This window comes from Mytilus edulis, chromosome 11 (assembly GCF_963676685.1).
Source record: "Mytilus edulis chromosome 11, xbMytEdul2.2, whole genome shotgun sequence".
Taxonomy (NCBI): domain Eukaryota; kingdom Metazoa; phylum Mollusca; class Bivalvia; order Mytilida; family Mytilidae; genus Mytilus; species Mytilus edulis.
This window is the reverse complement of record NC_092354.1, coordinates 57,411,234-57,429,739: the sequence shown is the minus strand read 5'-3', so window position 1 is coordinate 57,429,739 and position 18,506 is coordinate 57,411,234. Positions and strand designations below refer to the sequence as shown.

Genomic DNA, 18,506 nt, shown 5'->3' with positions numbered 1-18,506 from the left:
GGAGCCTCTGGCCTTTGTAGTCTTGTATTATTTTAATTTTAGTTTCTTGTGTACAATTTGTCTACATTGAAGACCTGTTGGTGACCTTCAGCTGTTGTTTTTTTTTCTATGGTCGGGTTGTTGTCTCTTTGACACATTCCCCATTTCCATTCTCAATTTTACCCCAAGGGTGACTGGGGTATAGAAATATGGTCACTTGATCTTCTCCCGACCGGCAGTAAAACGCTTGTCGAAGTGGGGCGTCCGTTTGGCTGTGCGGGATGTATCAAGTTCGCAGTCACGTCCGGTCAGAAGGGGGGCGTTAAATCCGATGCCTCGTGTAAAGAGAGTGCCACGCTCTTTGCACGTTAAGAACCCTTGCAACAACTCTTTTGGGGGGTCCGTAGGTGGCATGTTGCAAGGCAAAATTTCTGTCCCTATCCAAAATACCCTCATTTTCCAGTGGCAGTACAAATTTTCCCGACCATCATCCCAGATGGCCTCTATCGTATCAACCTACCTATTGTATTTATTGTTCTCGTCCTGAATATGCATGAAATTTTTGCCACTGGACGTTAAGCAACCAACAATCAATCAATCAATCATTCTCAATTTTAAAATTACTAATGTCATATTTTTGTTTATATATATATCTGATATTTATATTAAGTATCTACATGCATCATATAATTGTTATTGACATGGTGATCTAGTTCTTTGTAGCATATGTGTACACGTTAAGTAACATGTTAACCATTAGGTGAACAGTAAGCATATATTCACACTCCAACCTGAACCAACACATTACCGTTAATTAGTAATTGTTAAATTTTACACAATACAGATATCACAAACAAGAGTGTTCTCTTTATGCAGAGCTTGCTCCAACAGGAATATACCGAGGAATGATGAAACATGACACTCCGTACATTTGATAAACACCTATCTACGATTTGTCTGTGTTTAAACAAACTAAAAGCATCTACGTCGTCTGTCAGCAAAGAACCGAATGTGACATATTACCTAAAATGACTGTTTTGCCGAGTGTGAAATTGCTAAACGAAGTGTCCCGATATTTATACATTCATTATTTGTTAACAATAGTTCATGTAAATGCCATTTTACAAAAAAATATATAAAAACAGCATTTAATCCAAAGATATGATTTCCTTCCGTTGGCATAACATATATATATATTCCTTGTATACATTTTTGAATAAATTAAATGTGTGGGTTGAACATTTGTGTCAATGAATACATACTTTTGTTTTACATATTTGCAATGAATGTTTTAGTTCAGAAAAAAGAATCAAGGCTGTGACAGAAGAAAACACAACTATAAAGCAAAAGCTAGAACAGTAAGTTTTGGTTTGTTTCTTTTTTGTTCTTTCTTTCTTTCGAGGTTTTATTTTATTTATTGAGACGTTTTACAAATGTTCCAAAATATATATAATGACATGTCAATACAGATTATTAAAATAACTATCTTACACATGAGAAATATTCGTCTTCAATATACCAACCGATTTATTGGTTTACACAACATGAATGACCATTTTTGTTTCGTTTTACAATCAAACTCCTAAACTTTTGTGAACGTGTACGACATTTTCACTGACCTACCATTTTTGAAAAAAATATTTTGGTTTCATGTTACACATGTTACATGTATGTATATTCATTATATTCTCTTAAAATATCACCATTATACTTTAGATCGATTATGCTCCTTTGTAAAACATTTGTTGTAAATTAGCACGTTAGTTTTCTTAATTAAAATTGTTTCATATTTTAATGTTGGGGTCTTTTATAGTCAATAATTCGGTACGGGTTTTCTGATTGTTGTAACGGTTGCACACAATTGCTTTTTTCTTCATTTGAGCATTGCATGAATATCGTCTCATTTGGCAAGCATGCCACATTTTCTTATGTTTTATCTATACTGATTGTTCATACAACTACATGTACATTGGGTACATGAAACTAAGTGAGGATGTCGGAGAAAAGGCATAACTCTTTAACACATTTGTTATGTACATGTATGTTGTAGATCTGAAAGAAGGATCAAAACATTAGTAGAGGAAAACTCAAAGTTTAAGCGACAACAAGAACTGTAAGTTGGTGTTTGTTTTATTTTGATTTTTTGGTTCATTTTTTTCTTCGTATGTTTTAATTCAGACATGATGAAAAACATCCTATTTTCCGAAATGTTTCACCTATAAATGTAAACAAAATCATTCGATTTAACATAATATTGATAAGACAAGAAGCCGAATATTCATAATAGACGTCCTCACAAACAGACCGTTGATTTGGTTTATAAAATCTTTGCTAAGGTTTCAATCATCTTACATAGTGACAAACATGAATGTGTTACCTTGTCTCCGTATCGACACTCCAAATAAACGATTGTACTGTAGATCACACCAGCTCGTCTTATGTACTTGTGTATTTAATTTGTATTTCAAAGCTTCAATTCGTCTTATATTCAATAAGAAACTACCTCCTTTTCTAAGATACAATGACTTAATCCACTAGTAACTCAAATTAGAATGGAAAAAAACGCCTTACCGGCATTTGAAAAAGATTAATGAAAAGTGAATAAAGATTGACAAAAATGTAAAATTATTTTTAATGCATTTCACTCCATATCTAATCATTTTAATAACAGCCAAGTAAATTCCCTTGCGGTAATTCAAGATAATTTGAGACATGGTTAAACTGCGTCAAATTAATTAGCCACGCCCCCGTTGAACGGAATCAAACTGATGTTAAGTCCTTTTAAACTTTAAAGTGTCCGCCTTTATGTAGGTAAATCTCAAGCATAACAGCATCCTCGTGTATCTATCATTAATCCACTCCGAGCGTTATCGATATTTAACTGGTGGTTAGTTTTATATACAATATGTTTTTTATATATTTTCCAATATTTAATGTTAATAAACATAATGTTTTATATGTATATTGAAATGTATAATGTTATAGAAGGGGTGAGACTATAATAAAAATCTTAATCTGAATATAATTATGTAAACATGCTTAACAATTAAAATTAGAAACTAATTGTTCAGAGAACAATTGAAGGTCTTAACACATCTAAGAAATTGTGAAAAGGAGCTAGTTTCTCAAACTGATGCTATAAATAAAAGGTTTTGATATGCTTTAAAGTGAACTAAAGGAGATAATATGCTACTTCCGGTAAAGGAAATGTTACTTCTGGTATCAAATGATAGCTTATTATACTCTGATTCCAAAAATATATAGTTTCTATATACTTTTATGTGTACAACTGGAGATAATTGGCCACTTCCAGTTGATCGGAAGTTATTTTTAATCTGATAAGTTAATGTATCTATATCATAAACTATATTGATTCCGAGTACTTTTACATGAAAAAAATGCAAAAATATGTACTTCCGGTTTTCTTAAAGGTCATTTGCGGTTGTAATTTTTCAAGGTCATATGCCACCTAACCTTTTTGTTGAGAGGTCATATGGCTTTATAATGACCCAAGTTGAAGTAATAATCAATTAACCTTATAATTCGACCTTTCAGGGGCACTAACTCCTATAAGATGCCATTAAATTGTATCAGACCAGATGTAACATATCTTCATTACCATAAAGCAATCATTTTGCACTTGTTCTTTAATGTATATCTTTAAAAGTGTTGGATAAAATGCAAAAACATGGAATAGTCAAAATTTAGAACTTGACCTTGACCTTTGACCTTGACCTCATTTTTCTAAGTTGACTTACTGATCTCAAACAAAAACATTCCAGGGTTATACGGTTAACGATTTCTATACTATGAAATAAGAAGACCTCATTTTGTGTGTCGCTTCTCTTCCTTCCACGATAAATTAATCATCATGCCACTAAGTTCTATAGGTTACATGCATAGTCGCATTTGTCATTCATTCTTCGGATTATTCAGATTGAGTTATTTTTGGAGAAAACGACAAAAAAAGGAATCCGGATATTGATTCCGTCATCAGACTGACTTTTAGTCAGACATAAGACTTCCGGTTTGAAACAGGCACAAGTATAAAAAATCGTATGAAACATAGCAAAAATGAAAATTAAATAAGCCAATCAGAGCATTCTCGCTATGACATGGTGTTTAGATCACAAGAACCACTGCTATTATAACTCCTTAGAGAGGACAATTATAATTCCGCGTTTATCTACTTGTAAACTACGATTATAGTACTTTAAGATATAAAAACTCTCTGTATTCTGTCTACTGTTTGCATTAAAATGTTTACTATTTAAGGGGTCATACCTGTTGCATATATATTAAAATAAGTAAAACATGTGGAAACAAGAATGTTTCCATAATACACGGATGCCACATCGGCACTTTATTTACTAAGTTTCGAGTTGATTGGACTTCAACTTTCTCAAAAACTACCTTGACCAAAAGCTTTAACCTGAAGCGGGACAGACTGACGGACGAACGAACGAACGCACGGATGCACAGACTATTAAACATACAGCCAATCAATTGGACATAAAAAATTATTGTTGAAAGAGAAAGTAGTGATTTGGCAAAAATGAAAGTAGGGTAAATATTAGAGGGAGGCAGGACCTTTTTGTGGACGGCGGGATGGATGTTTATAAGCTCGGGATCTGATAATTGATCCTTACCCGGATCCGGGAATACATTTTTCGATTTCGGGATTTCGGGATATGGATTTCTTTAAATTTGATTTCATGTTGTTAAACTCGGGATTTCGGGATCATGGACCACCCTTCAAATAAGCATAAGTCGATCTTTGTCATTTATAAAAGATTCAATAACTACCATTGGCATGTTAATAAGGCTTTCAAAAAAAAGCACTGATGGATTGTCCTTGAAGTATATTTGATTTGACTAATTATGGTCTATAAATATGCGGTTACATTTACTTCATGTTTGAAGCTGTGCAATTTTTTGATTTAATTTGACTTTTACCAAAAGATGCATAGTAACAGAGGAGAAGAATAATTGTGGTCTGAGGCCAGAAACACGAAAATAATTGAATATAACAGAAAGGAAACAAATATCGCACTGTGGAAAAGGGAGGAGGGCTTTTGATACCTTTTATGAATTATCCAAACATAATATATTTTACAAAAAATCTTCCTATAACAGTTCATATGCTGTATATATGCCCGCGATTTCGCGTGTGTTCTAGTATTAGTTGATAACACATACCGACAAATTCATTTCGTAAAGGTAGATAACTCCTAACTAATTTCATCGGATCGCTTCGATCCAAATTAACCAAAAAATCATGAGGATGTGACGAACAATTTGTAAAAAGAATTTTTGTCGCTATCTTTTTTTTTGGTTACGAAGGAGATGCATACAGATGATAAACAGTGAATAGGGAGATAACTCTTACAAAGATAATGATTCGGCTTAGCAGGGTGAAATTTAAAAGCGCATAAACTATACGATACAATATGAATAATATCAAAGCGACATATTGTGAAACGAACATTAATCGCAAGAACAAATTTTGGCGGAAAAAAACAGTAAAAATAATAATAATAATAATTAAAAACCAATTGTTCAGAGAATAATTAAGGTCTTTCCACCATAAATCATGTTTTTTTAATATGAAAGTAGTAAAGAGGGACGAAAGATACCAAAGGGACAGTCAAACTCATAAATCTAAAACAAACTGACAACGCCATGGCTAAAAATGAAAAAGACAAACAGACAAACAATAGTACACACGACACAACATAGAAAACCAAAGAATAAACAACATGAACCCAACTAAAACTAGGGGTGATCTCAGGTGCTCCGGAAGGGTAAGCAGATCCTGCTCCACATGTGGCACCCGTCGTGTTGCTTATGTGATATCAAATCCTTAAAAAGTCTAATTCGGTAGGTCATATTCATGAAAGGGAAGGGGATTAAAGTTACGACGTAAGGAACATATCCGATATCATTTGTGAAACGGTTATTCCATAAAGGTCAGCCAACTCGTGATGGAGTCCGTAAAATTTACGAAGGGATGATTTCAACTTCACCATTTGGAACTCGTGGTTTAATAGCTTCCTTATGAGCAGCAACCCTCTATCAAGAAAATAATGATAGGAAATGCAAGCACGGGAGTATCGTATTAATTGGGAGATATATACCTCGTATGCAGGTGCTGCTGGAATGTTGCTTCTTAGAAATAGAAAGTTCACAATTGGAAAGCTGAAATCATCTCTTTTGTCGTAAAGTTTTGATTTCAATCGAGCCTCATTGTCAAAGTCAAGATATGAAGCCGACTTAACTGTATCTGCAGTATCCTTTATCTCTAGTTCAATGGGATAGAGGCGTTCCACATAGTCACCACATTTTGAATTATTTAGTGAAAGAACATCATCTATATAAGCGGAAAGAAGTGTTAAAGGATATTGCTTACTTCTTATCTTTTTCCTAAGAAGTTCCTGCATGAAGTCAGCCTCATAATAATAAAGAAATAAGTCGGCAAGAAGAGAGGCATAGTTTGTTCCCATTGAAATTCTGACAGTCTGTTGAAAAACTCGTCCTCCGAACGTAACAAATATGTTGTCAATCAAGAAATCAAGCATCTTGATAATATCAGTTTCAGAGAATTTTTTGTTTGAATCAGAGTGACCCTCTACAAAGTAGGATTTATTCCTCCTTAAAACAAGATACTTTTTTGTACGTTTGACATTATTTTTTATGAAGCAAAGCAATACCAACTCTTTCAATTTGTCTTTTAGTTTGGAATGTGGAATACTTGTGTAAAGCGTAGAAAAGTCAAATGTTTTAATACTGTTACAAGATAAAAGAGAGTTAGATAGTATGTACTCTAAAAGATCTTTGGAATTTTTAAGTATCCACATCTGATTCACGCCACCTTTAGAATAGGCAGTTTCACAATAACGTTGATTGCTGATAAAATAGATGTCAATAATTTAGATAGAGGTTTCGTGGAGCACTTGAAAGACCCAGCAATATACCGCTGTTTGTAAGGACACTTATGTAGTTTAGTTTAGGTATCCAATACAGTGATGGAAGATCCAGTTCTTCATCTTTGGTTGAAATTCCAAAGGAACAAAGAACATACCTATGATTATCCAGGATTTCCTCTTTGGTAAGTGTCGTGAGGGTATATGTTAACTTATCATACTTTAATTTTAGTTTGTTGAAAATATATCTTTTCAAGTTTATTTTATATTAAAAACTTGCGATAAATCTATGTCTAAGTATTTTGCGAATGAACTCATATAATTAAACCAACTTTTCTTACTATGGTTTAATAAGGATTTTGATACAAGGAGAGCTTCAGACAATTATTTGTCCTCTGTACTTGTTAAACGTGATAAGTATGAAAGCATATTGACTATAACTTCAATAAATAAAAAAATCTCCCATGCTCACCTACCACTGCCATATGTGTGCTTCTCTTTCCTACTCCCAGTGAAAATTATTTATAGATGTTTGAATGAACTGATTCAGTTTGCAGTTCTTTACATAATTATTCAAAATAGCAATCTCCTTTTTCAGTTTATAACATTTTTAAATCTAAAGCACCTCAAATTTCACTTCCATAAGTTAAAATTAGTTGTACTGTGTGGTCAAATATATGAAGTGTAGTTTTAATTTTAGGTTTATGACCTTTAATTATTTTAGAAATTTTAAAACAGCTTTTAGCCCTTTTATATAGATCATGTTTAGCATCTATAAAGCTTCAAGAAGTACTGAAGTTTATCCCTAAGTATGTATACCGTCTAGCTTTATCAATAGGACAATTATTTAATTTAAAAGATGCGTGATTTATTTTTCCTGTCCAATTGAAAACCAAACCTTTTGTTTTATTAAGGTTAATTTGTAAAATCACAATTTTTTACAGTACAGGCATAACTTATCTAAACTCTTTTGTAAGCCTTCTGCAGTTTCAGACAGGAAAACTACATCATCAGCATATAATAAGCAGTTCAACTGAAATGAGTCAAGTTGAACTGGGTCACAAGTTGTATCAAATATTTCAGGTAGGTCATTAATGAATATAAAGGTTAGAGCTGAGATGACCCCCTTGGCGAACCCCTATAGTAGATGAAGAGGAGTCTGTCGTGTGAGATTTGCTAATTCTCACATTCAACTTAGTTTTTTTATACCTGCTTTTAATTATATTATAATATTAATCACTGATGTCGTAATGTCTTAGTTTATACAAGAGACCAACATGCCAAACGGTATCAAATGCCTTTTTGAAATCGACAAAACAAAAAAACAGAAGTTTAGGACCCATTTGAGTATATTTTTCTATTAATGATTTGAGAACAAACATATGGTCAATTGTTCTTTTTTTCTTTCAAAAACTTATCTGTTTTTTTACATATATATATATTTCTTTGATAAAGAATTCTCTAGCCTTATGTTTAATATTTTTGCGAATAGTTTTCCTAGTGCACTCCCAATAGTTGAGGGGTCATCAGTAGAACCACTTTTGAATATTGGCACTATAAATCCTTTTGCCCCCATAGTAGGGAAGGAGCCAGTTAGAAGAATATTATTAAATACTTTTTAAAACTTGTTAATAGAAATGACTGCCTACATTTTAGCATTTCATTTAGGATCATGTCTTTAATATAGCTGTAATTAATTCTTTATCATTAATTTGAAAGTCAAGTTCTGGGAATATTTTTTTCTTTTCCAATTGCTTAAATTGATTAATAAAATTGTTATGGGTTGTATTAATTTTACTTTTATTTAGCTCTTCGAAGTAATCAAACCATGGAATGTCTGTAGATGTAGACTTGTTTGTATCTTTAGATAAATCCTTTAGTAAATTCCAGTATTTATTAGGGTTATTTCATGTAGGTTGTCAAGCTCATCCATTACACTTCGTCTAAATTACTTTATTTTCTGTTTTCTTGTTTTTCTGTACAATTTTAATAGTGAAAAATAAGATGTCCTAACAATTGGGTCTTATCGAAACATTTCAATATATATTGCAAACATTATGAAAGGTTTTGAGAATCTGGATTGAAAAACTTTTGGAGATGATAACAAAAAATATTTTAAGGAGTTTTTCCCTACAATATAATTGTCGTCTTAAGCCTGTATGTGAAATATCAAACCATTTATGTTGTCTAATATTATTTAAATTTTTTGGGTTTTTCTTTTTTGGGAGTTTTAGTGTTTAAGGGAGATGTCATCTGCTTCTGCTATGATAGAATTTAAATCAGAAAAAAAATTATCAATATTATCAAAAACATTGTAATTAACTTCTATTTGAATCATCCCATATATAAGTTGATTTGGGGGGGGGGGGGGGGGGGGGGGGATTTGTTTCCTATCATCAACATTATTCTTAATTTTACAATCTATTTTTAGCATTACTAAAATTTGGCAGTGGTCTGAAAGCTCGCCAAAACATTTGTGCACTTTAAAAAATAAGATATTTTCCATTAGGTTCTAAGAGGCTATAAAATAGTCAACAACAGGGGTACGATCATTTAATATTCTCAATCAAGATTGAATAGACATCTCATTTAAACTTTTACCACGTGTGGACAATACCTCATCCATACTGTAACGTACAGGAAGGTTAAGGTATATATGTCTGTATAAAACACTTTTAATGAATATTGTAAGAATGAAAAAAGATTCAAAACAGTGGAGGCAGAAACCAATTTATCTAAGCAAGAACAGGAACTGTACGTATTTGTTCGTTTCAAATTATGCTCTTTTATTCTTCTTTTTCTAAGTGTTTATGTAAATTGACATGATGCAAAATACCGTATTTCCCTATATGTATTCACCTAGAAATCTGAAAGTACACTATATTTAACATAATATCCATATTGGGTGTTTTCAAAAATAAACCATTGGTTGGATTACTACATAAACAATACCGAAAATATATGATATGAACATATGTCTTTTGACAATAAAATATCTTCCATAGTAAAGAAAATAAATGTTATGTCCTGGTCTATGTTGATACTTCACATAGCACACTTATACTTTAGAGCAATATTGCTCCGTCGAGAGACCAGGTGTAATTACTCTAAATGTTTTTATATGTTTACCTAAAATCATCAAATTAAATGCAGATACCTGAAAAACGAAATTTCTATTAAACACAATTGTGACGAATGTTGTAGGTCTGAAATGAATGAAATGATGAGAGAAAAGTAAGTATGATTTTAATTTGTAATTACTTGTAATGTTCTTCTTTTCCTTTGTGTTTGTAATTTAAAACACCATGTGATTCTTTGAATTTTCTGTTTTGTATTCAGCTGCAAATGGAAACAAATGTACTGTATATAATAGTATTAATATGACAAGAAAACCAAATTTCAATACAGGGCGTTTACAGAAACAGACTGATGTATTAATAAATACAAAAGAATAATACATTCCCGAAAACATATGTCATGTCATTTCAATGTTATATTTAACATTGCCATTAAAGTGCGAGGTTTCACATGCCACAAAACCAGGTTCAACCCACCATTTTTTCCTGTTCCAAGTCAGGAATATGGCCATTGTTATATTATTGTTCGTTTCTGTGTGTGTTACATTTTAACGTTGCGTCGTTTGTTTTCTTTTATTTTTGAATGTAAATTCACATTGCGATAAGACGTGTCACGGTACTTGTCTATCCCAAATTCATGTATTTGGTTTTGATGTTATTCTTGTGGGATTTTGTATGATGCTTGGTCCGTTTCTGTGTCTGTTACATTTTAGTGTTGTGACGTTGTTCTCCTCTTATATTTAATGCGTTTCCCTCGGTTTAAGTTTGTTACCCCGAATTTTTTTCCATGTATTTATGAGATTGAACAGCCGTATACTACTGTTGCCTTTATTTATGTAAGTGTATCTTCTGACTATTGACATTAAGACAAAAGTTTATTTTTTTTGGCCAAATTACCAATTACATTCCATGGTAAAAGCAGAAAATTGGACCGAAAGCATATGATATGTACATATGTCTTTTGACAATATAATATCTTCCATAGTAAAGAAAATAAATGTTCTGTCCTGGTCTATGTTGATACTTCACATAGCACACTTATACTTTAGAGCAATATTGCTCCGTCGAAAGACCAGATGTATTTTATTTAAAGGGTGTAACACATCCATTGTGTATGAACTATTAATCATTTCCTCTTCGATGCGAGTAATAGCTTCATATCTCCAAGTTATTTTCATAACATGGCAATGAAAGTTCAGTTGTTGTGTTGGTTCATGTGTGTCCTATTTTTTTTTTTTTTTTTTTTTTTTTAAAAGTCCCAGTTATTAATTATGCTATTTGTTTTTCCAATTGATTTAATTCACATTTTACAGCCAACTACCAGTTAGTGGTCATCTCATTTTTATTACGTTTTCTTACATCTACTGCATTTGAACGTTGTAGGATATTTATTTTACTTGGCAATCATACCACATACATTTATACTGCAACTAGTTATGTTTATTTCCTAAATATTGTTACACAGCTATATGTTTTGCAATGTCAATTTAGTCATGGAACACTTTTTTTACATGTTATATGTTTACCTAAAATCATCAAATTAAATGCGGATACCCGAAAAACGATATTTCTTTTTAACACCATTGTGACGAATGTTGTAGGTCTAAAAAGTATGAAATGATGAGACAACAGTAAGTATGTTTTTATTTTGTAATTACTTGTAATGTTCTTCTTTTCCTTTGTGTTTGTAATTTAAAACACCATGTGATTCATTTAATTTTCTGTATTGTATTCACCTGCAAATGAAAACAAATGTACTGTATATAATAGTAATAATATGACAAAAAAATTTAATACAGGGCGTTTACAGAAACAGACTGATGTATTAATAAATACATAAAAATAACACATTCCCTAAAACATATATTATGTCATTTCAATGTTATATTTAACATTGCCATTTAAGTGCGAGGTTTAACATGCCACACAACCAGGTTCAGCCCACCATTTTTTCCTTTAAAAATGTCCTGTTCCAAGTCAGGAATATGGCCATTGTTATATTATTGTTCGTTTCTGTGTGTGTTACATTTTAACGTTGCGTCGTTTGTTTTCTTTTATTTTTGAATGTAAATTCACATTGCGATAAGACGTGTCACGGTACTTGTCTATCCCAAATTCATGTATTTAGTTTTGATGTTATATTTGTTATTCTCGTGGGATTTTGTATGATGCTTGGTCCGTTTCTGTGTGTGTTACATTTTAGCGTTGTGTCGTTGTTCTCCTCTTATATTTAATGCATTTCCCTCGGTTTCAGTTTGTTACCCCGATTTTTTTTGTCCATGGATTTATGAGTTTGAACAGCCGTATACTACTGTTGCGTTTATTTATGTACTTGTATCTTCTGACTATTGACATTAAGACAAAAGTTTAAATTTTTTGGCCAAATTACCAATTACATTCCATGGTAAAAGCTGAAAGTACACTATATTTAATATAATATTAATATTGGGTGTCTTCAAAAATAAACCATTGGTTGGATTACTACATAAACAATACCGAAAACATATGATATGTACATATGTCTTTTGACAATAGAATATCTTCCATAGTAAAGAAAATAAATGTTCTGTCCTGGTCTATGTTGATACTTCACATAGCACACTTATACTTTAGAGCAATATTGCTCCGTCGAGAGACCAGGTGTATTTTATTTAAAAGGTGTAACACGTCCATTGTGTATGAACTATTAATCATTTCCTCTTCGATGCGAGTAATAGCTTCATATCTCCAAGTTATTTTCATAACATGGCAATGACAGTTCAGTGGTTGTGTTTGGTTCTCTGAGGATTGATAATACAAGTTATTCTCAAAAAGAACATATAATAATCTCACAAATAGAGACTGCTTTTAATAGAATAGCAAATACAAAGTTATCTCTCAAATAGAGATTGCTTTAATAACTAAATTGTTCTCATATAGAATAACAAAAAAAAAATTTATTCTCTCAAATATAGTATTAAAAGCAATGAGAAAACGTTTTACATACAAAGAGACATAATTATTCAAAAGAGTATTTAACTAATTCAAAGAAGGAAAAAATATATAAACACGAAATCAATAAAAAAATTTATAAAGAACAATAAACTAACTGGAAAGCTTATTGATAAAAAGAGGAAACAATACCAAAAAAAAATTAAGAAGAAATAAGATAAAAAACGAATGTATAAACAGGTGTCGTATCCTTATAAGAAAAATCAAATTTGAACTATTCTACATATTACAAAGGAGGAAACATAAAGGCTATGGATACCTGATGAGGATAAGCCTAGGTCTACATGGCCATAACCAAAACACCCTTTTTAGTATACACACAAAAATTCTACTACAATCATGCAGTTGTGAATTTCTAGAAAAATATGGAAATAAATGCAGAAGAATGTATTCCACAAGCGGAAATATTCATCACCCACTGAGTTTACCAGCTCTTAACTACTCTAAATGTTTGCACATAGGAAATTGATTTAAAAAAGAAGGATTATGATAAGATAAACTGGATTGGTCCTGGACCCGATTGATTTTAACATGTTATATATTTACCTAAAATCATCAAATTAAATGCGGATACCCGAAAAACGATATTTCTGTTTAACACAATTGTGACGAATGTTGTAGGTTTGAAATGCATGAAAAAGAGATAACACAACAGTAAGTATGTTTTTATTTTGTAATTACTTGTAATGTTCTTCTTTTCCTTTGTGTTTGTAATTTAAAACACCATGTGATTCATTGAATTTTCTGTATTGTATTCACCTGCAAATGAAAACAAATGTACTGTATATAATAGTATTAATATGACAAAAAAATATTTAATACAGGGCGTTTACAGAAACAGACTGATGTATTAATAAATACATAAAAATAACACATTCCCGAAAACATATGTCATGTCATTTCAATGTTATATTTAACATTGCCATTTAAGTGCGAGGTTTAACATGCCACAAAACCAGGTTCAGCCCACCATTTTTTCCTTTAAAAATGTCCTGTACCAAGTCAGGAATATGGCCATTGCTATATTATTGTTCGTTTCTGTGTGTGTCACATTTTAACGTTGCGTCGTTTGTTTTCTTTTATTTTTGAATGTAAATTCACATTGCGATAAGACGTGTCACGGTACTTGTCTATCCCAAATTCATGTATTTGGTTTTGATGTTATATTTGTTATTCTCCTGGGATTTTGTATGATGCTTGGTCCGTTTCTGTGTGTGTTACATTTTAGCGTTGTGTCGTTGTTCTCCTCTTATATTTAATGCGTTTCCCTCGGTTTTAGTTTGTTACCCCGATTTTTTTTGTCCATGGATTTATGAGTTTTAACAGCCGTATACTACTGTTGCGTTTATTTATGCACTTGTATCTTCTGACTATTGACATTAAGACAAAAGTTTAAATTTTTTGGCCAAATTACCAATTACATTCCATGGTAAAAGCTGTAAGTACACTATATTTAACATAATATTAATGTTGGGTGTCTTCAAAAATAAACCATTGGTTGGATTACTACATAAACAATACCGAAAACATATGATATGTACATATGTCTTTTGACAATAGAATATCTTCCATAGTAAAGAAAATAAATGTTGTGTGTCCTGGTCTATGTTGATACTTCACATAGCACACTCATACTTTAGAGCAATATTGCTCCGTCGAGAGACCAGGTGTATTTTATTTAAAAGGTGTAACACGTCCATTGTGTATGAACTATTAATCATTTCCTCTTCGATGCGAGTAATAGCTTCATATCTCCAAGTTATTTTCATAACATGGCAATGACAGTTCAGTGGTTGTGTTTGGTTCTCTGAGGATTGATAATACAAGTTATTCTCAAAAAGAACATATAATAATCTCTCAAATAGAGACTGCTTTTAATAGAATAGCAAATACAAAGTTATCTCTCAAATAGAGATTGCTTTAATAACTAAATTGTTCTCATATCGAAGAAAAAAGAAAAAAAAAACCAAATGTATAAACAGGTGTCGTATCCTTATAAGAAAAGCTTATTGATCAAAAGAGGAAACAATACCAAAAAAATAGAAAGAAGAAAAAAAGATAAATAGGTGTCGTATCCCCATAAGAAAAATCAAGTTTGAACTATTCTACATATTACAAAGGAGGAAACATAAAGGCTATGGATACCTGATGAGGATAAGCCTAGGTCTACATGGCCATAACCAAAACACCCTTTTTAGTATACACACAAAAATTCTACTACAATCATGCAATTGTGAATTTCTAGAAAAATATGGAAATAAATGCAGAAGAATGTATTCCACAAGCGGAAATATTTATCATACACTGAGTTTACCAGCTCTTAACTACTCTAAATGTTTGCACATAGGAAATTGATTTAAAAAAGAAGGATTATGATAAGATATACTGGATTGGTCCTGGACCCGATTGATTTTAACATGTTATATGTTTACCTAAAATCATCAAATTAAATGCAGATACCTGAAAAACGAAATTTCTATTTAATACAATTGTGACGAATGTTGTAGGTCTGAAATGAATGAAAAGTTGAGACAGTAAGTATGTTTTTATTTTTTAATTACTTGTAATGTTCTTCTTTTCCTTTATGTTTGTAATTTAAAACACCATCACTGTGTCTAAACCACACAGGCAAAATTTGCTCGGGCTCGATGGTATCTAACATCCGGCACAATGACGGAACACCAATAAACAAAAGAAAGGTAGGTTTCTCCTTATTTTTTTTATTTTTTTTATGATATCGAAGAATATATATACATATACAACTATTTTCTATTGTGAGATGCAATATTTTCTACAACCGTTCTATATTAACGGAGAAATAAGTCAAAATGCATGTCAAAATGACGAATTGAGTGAACCTTGCCTCGAAATTGTTTAATTTCTCGTTAAATTGTTCACATTGTACGGAAAGAAAGGTACAGGAAGATAGATATTGACACGGAGATTACAAATTTAGTTATTATGAGCATCTCAATAATTTTATCTCTGTGTATGGAACGAAAGAAATGGGTCATGTCAAAATGGAACTGACCGGTTTCGTCAATGTATACAACCCGGTTTCGTCATAGATTTCAAAATGCATAACCCGGTTTGGTCAAATAAAAAAAATCATAATCGCATTACATTATAATTGATTATTAAACTTCAGCGTTCAAAAGGAGTTTTGTGGGTCGTTGGAAAACAAGTTCGTTCACCGGACAACGGTTTATTATTTATATGACTCTCAGATTCAAATAAATAATAAGCAAAAATTTGAATTCCTACTCTTATAGAACACAAATATTTTAATTTACTTTGCATTTCGTAATTTTTTAACAGCATATTGAGATTAAAGCTCGCTAAATATGCGTTTTCTATATGAGTTATGGGAAAATATGTTGAACATGTTTAAACTTGAAATTAAAATTTACGGTCTTAAAAATCGAAACACACAATTGATATGTGATTTTCTCGCACAAAAGGCTGGACACCTTTATAAGTAATCTAATCATTCTATGTATGTTATCTTTTCTACAATCTTTAAAAATAAATCTTCTTAAGGATAAACGTTGATAATAAGACAACTGTATATGCATGCATAATCGACATAGAAAATGAATGTAGGATTTCAACTACCATGCATTAAAATAATATTTTTTTTTATCCCTTATTGTAACTATACTGCTATATACAAATTAGTATAATAGTCTCAGGTCATCGACAAAATTCAATAATATTATTTTGTTAAAATTACTCGCCGTTGTGTTATGATGATCGTACACTGACGTTGGTAAATATATTTTGACAATATATACGGACAGACGGATTCAGTTTATTTCAAAGTGAACGTAATTCGAACAACTTTTACATACCGCCGAGCGTAGCGAGTCGAACAATAATTTGATTATTTTTTGCTTTACAAAATCGTTAAATACAGGAATCAATATAGTTTTGGCAACCAAAGGAGGGGTCGGGGCGTGCAACCTATACGTCATCTAGATTCGCCACTTATCTTATAAAGTGTATACCGAATTAAAATATTGTAAGAAATGAGAAAACAGGGACACCCGGGAAATCGGATTATGTGAGTTGGATTATGTTTATTATAATAAATGCCGAATATCAAGTTCTTTTTATTGATTCAATTCGTCATTTTGACATGCATTTTGACTTATTTCTCCGTTAATATAGAACGGTTGTAGAAAATATGGTATCTCACAATAGAAAATAGTTGTATATGTATATATATTCTTCGATATCAAAAAAAAAAAACATAAAGGAGAAACCTACCTTTCTTTTGTCTATTGGTGTTCCGTCATTGTGCCTGATGTTAGATACCATCGAGTCCGAGCAAATTTTGCCGGTGTGGTTTAGACACAGTGACCATGTGATTCCTTGAATTTCCTGTATTATATTCACCTGCAAATGAAAACAAATGTACTGTATATACTAATATTAATATGACAAGAAAACCAAATTTCAATACAGGGCGTTTACAGAAACAGACTGATGTATTAATAAATACAAAAGAATAATACGTTCCCGAAAACATGTGTTATGTACTTGTATCTTCTGACTATTGACATTAAAAGAAAAGTTTAAATTGTTTGGCAAAATTACCAATTACATCCCATGGCAAAAGCAGAAAAGTGGACCTTGTTTCATGTACAATGTTTGAGAGTACATGTGTATTTCATTTGTATTTAATATCGTCAACGGGTCATGTTTCGAATGAGAAGTGATCTCCATCTCTGCGACGCAACAACAGAAATAAAACCACGATCCTAAACACTGGTTATGATTTGCAGGATAAAATTGCTAGCTTCTCAAAAACACAATTAATGAGAAAAATTCCACGTTTAAATAAAGAAGTTTCAATTAAATAATTTACGCAGGAGGTCTTTACTTGTTGAAGTCTATTAGTATCGAATATACCGAAGGATGTGACTTTCAATCTGCAAAATATATATTATAAACCAACACAAATCAAGGATTTATTAAGTGTATATATCTCTTAGAATATTCTAAGAGTATATAATTATATCTGTATATGTCCAACCATCTATTCATTCCTGATAATTAGAATCAAAACATTCAAAATACATTCTTCAAAAGAAATTTCACAAAATTTTCAATTGTCAGTTTAAAAGTCTCTATTGAATTGCTTTACGGACGAAGGTCAACAAAATTTGCATACACAAAATCAATCGGTTGGTATGATTCAAAATGCTAAAAAAGGTCGTATCTAGAGCAACCTGTTTTTGGTTCATGTATAGTTTATTGATACGTAAATTTACATTGATCCAACATGCATTTTTTCCCAGTGGCAGTTCAAATATCAAACCCTTGATCCAAGACTATAACTGCTGTTTGTTCATTTTTTATAATAGGACATGCACGTTTATACGGAAGCGTATTAACGCCACACATTTTTTGCAGTCAATAATGGACAACATATTAATGTATATTAAAATTTATCACCTATGTAGTCATTGCAAAGTAAAATGCTTGAATAATGAGAATATATCATTGACTTATAAGAGCGGAATAATATAAG

General features: G+C 31.5%; 1 protein-coding gene across 1 annotated transcript in view; it reads left to right on the top strand.

The window, feature by feature from the left end:
* Window positions 1-18,506, top strand: part of LOC139494414 (uncharacterized protein PF3D7_1120000-like) — a 78,771-nt gene that overhangs the window by 25,267 nt on the left and 34,998 nt on the right. Inside the window, exons 6-7 of the mRNA XM_071282578.1 lie at window positions 1,275-1,337; window positions 2,030-2,092. Of these exons, the coding sequence (XP_071138679.1) occupies window positions 1,275-1,337; window positions 2,030-2,092 (126 nt within the window). The remainder of the gene's footprint in view (window positions 1-1,274; window positions 1,338-2,029; window positions 2,093-18,506) is intronic.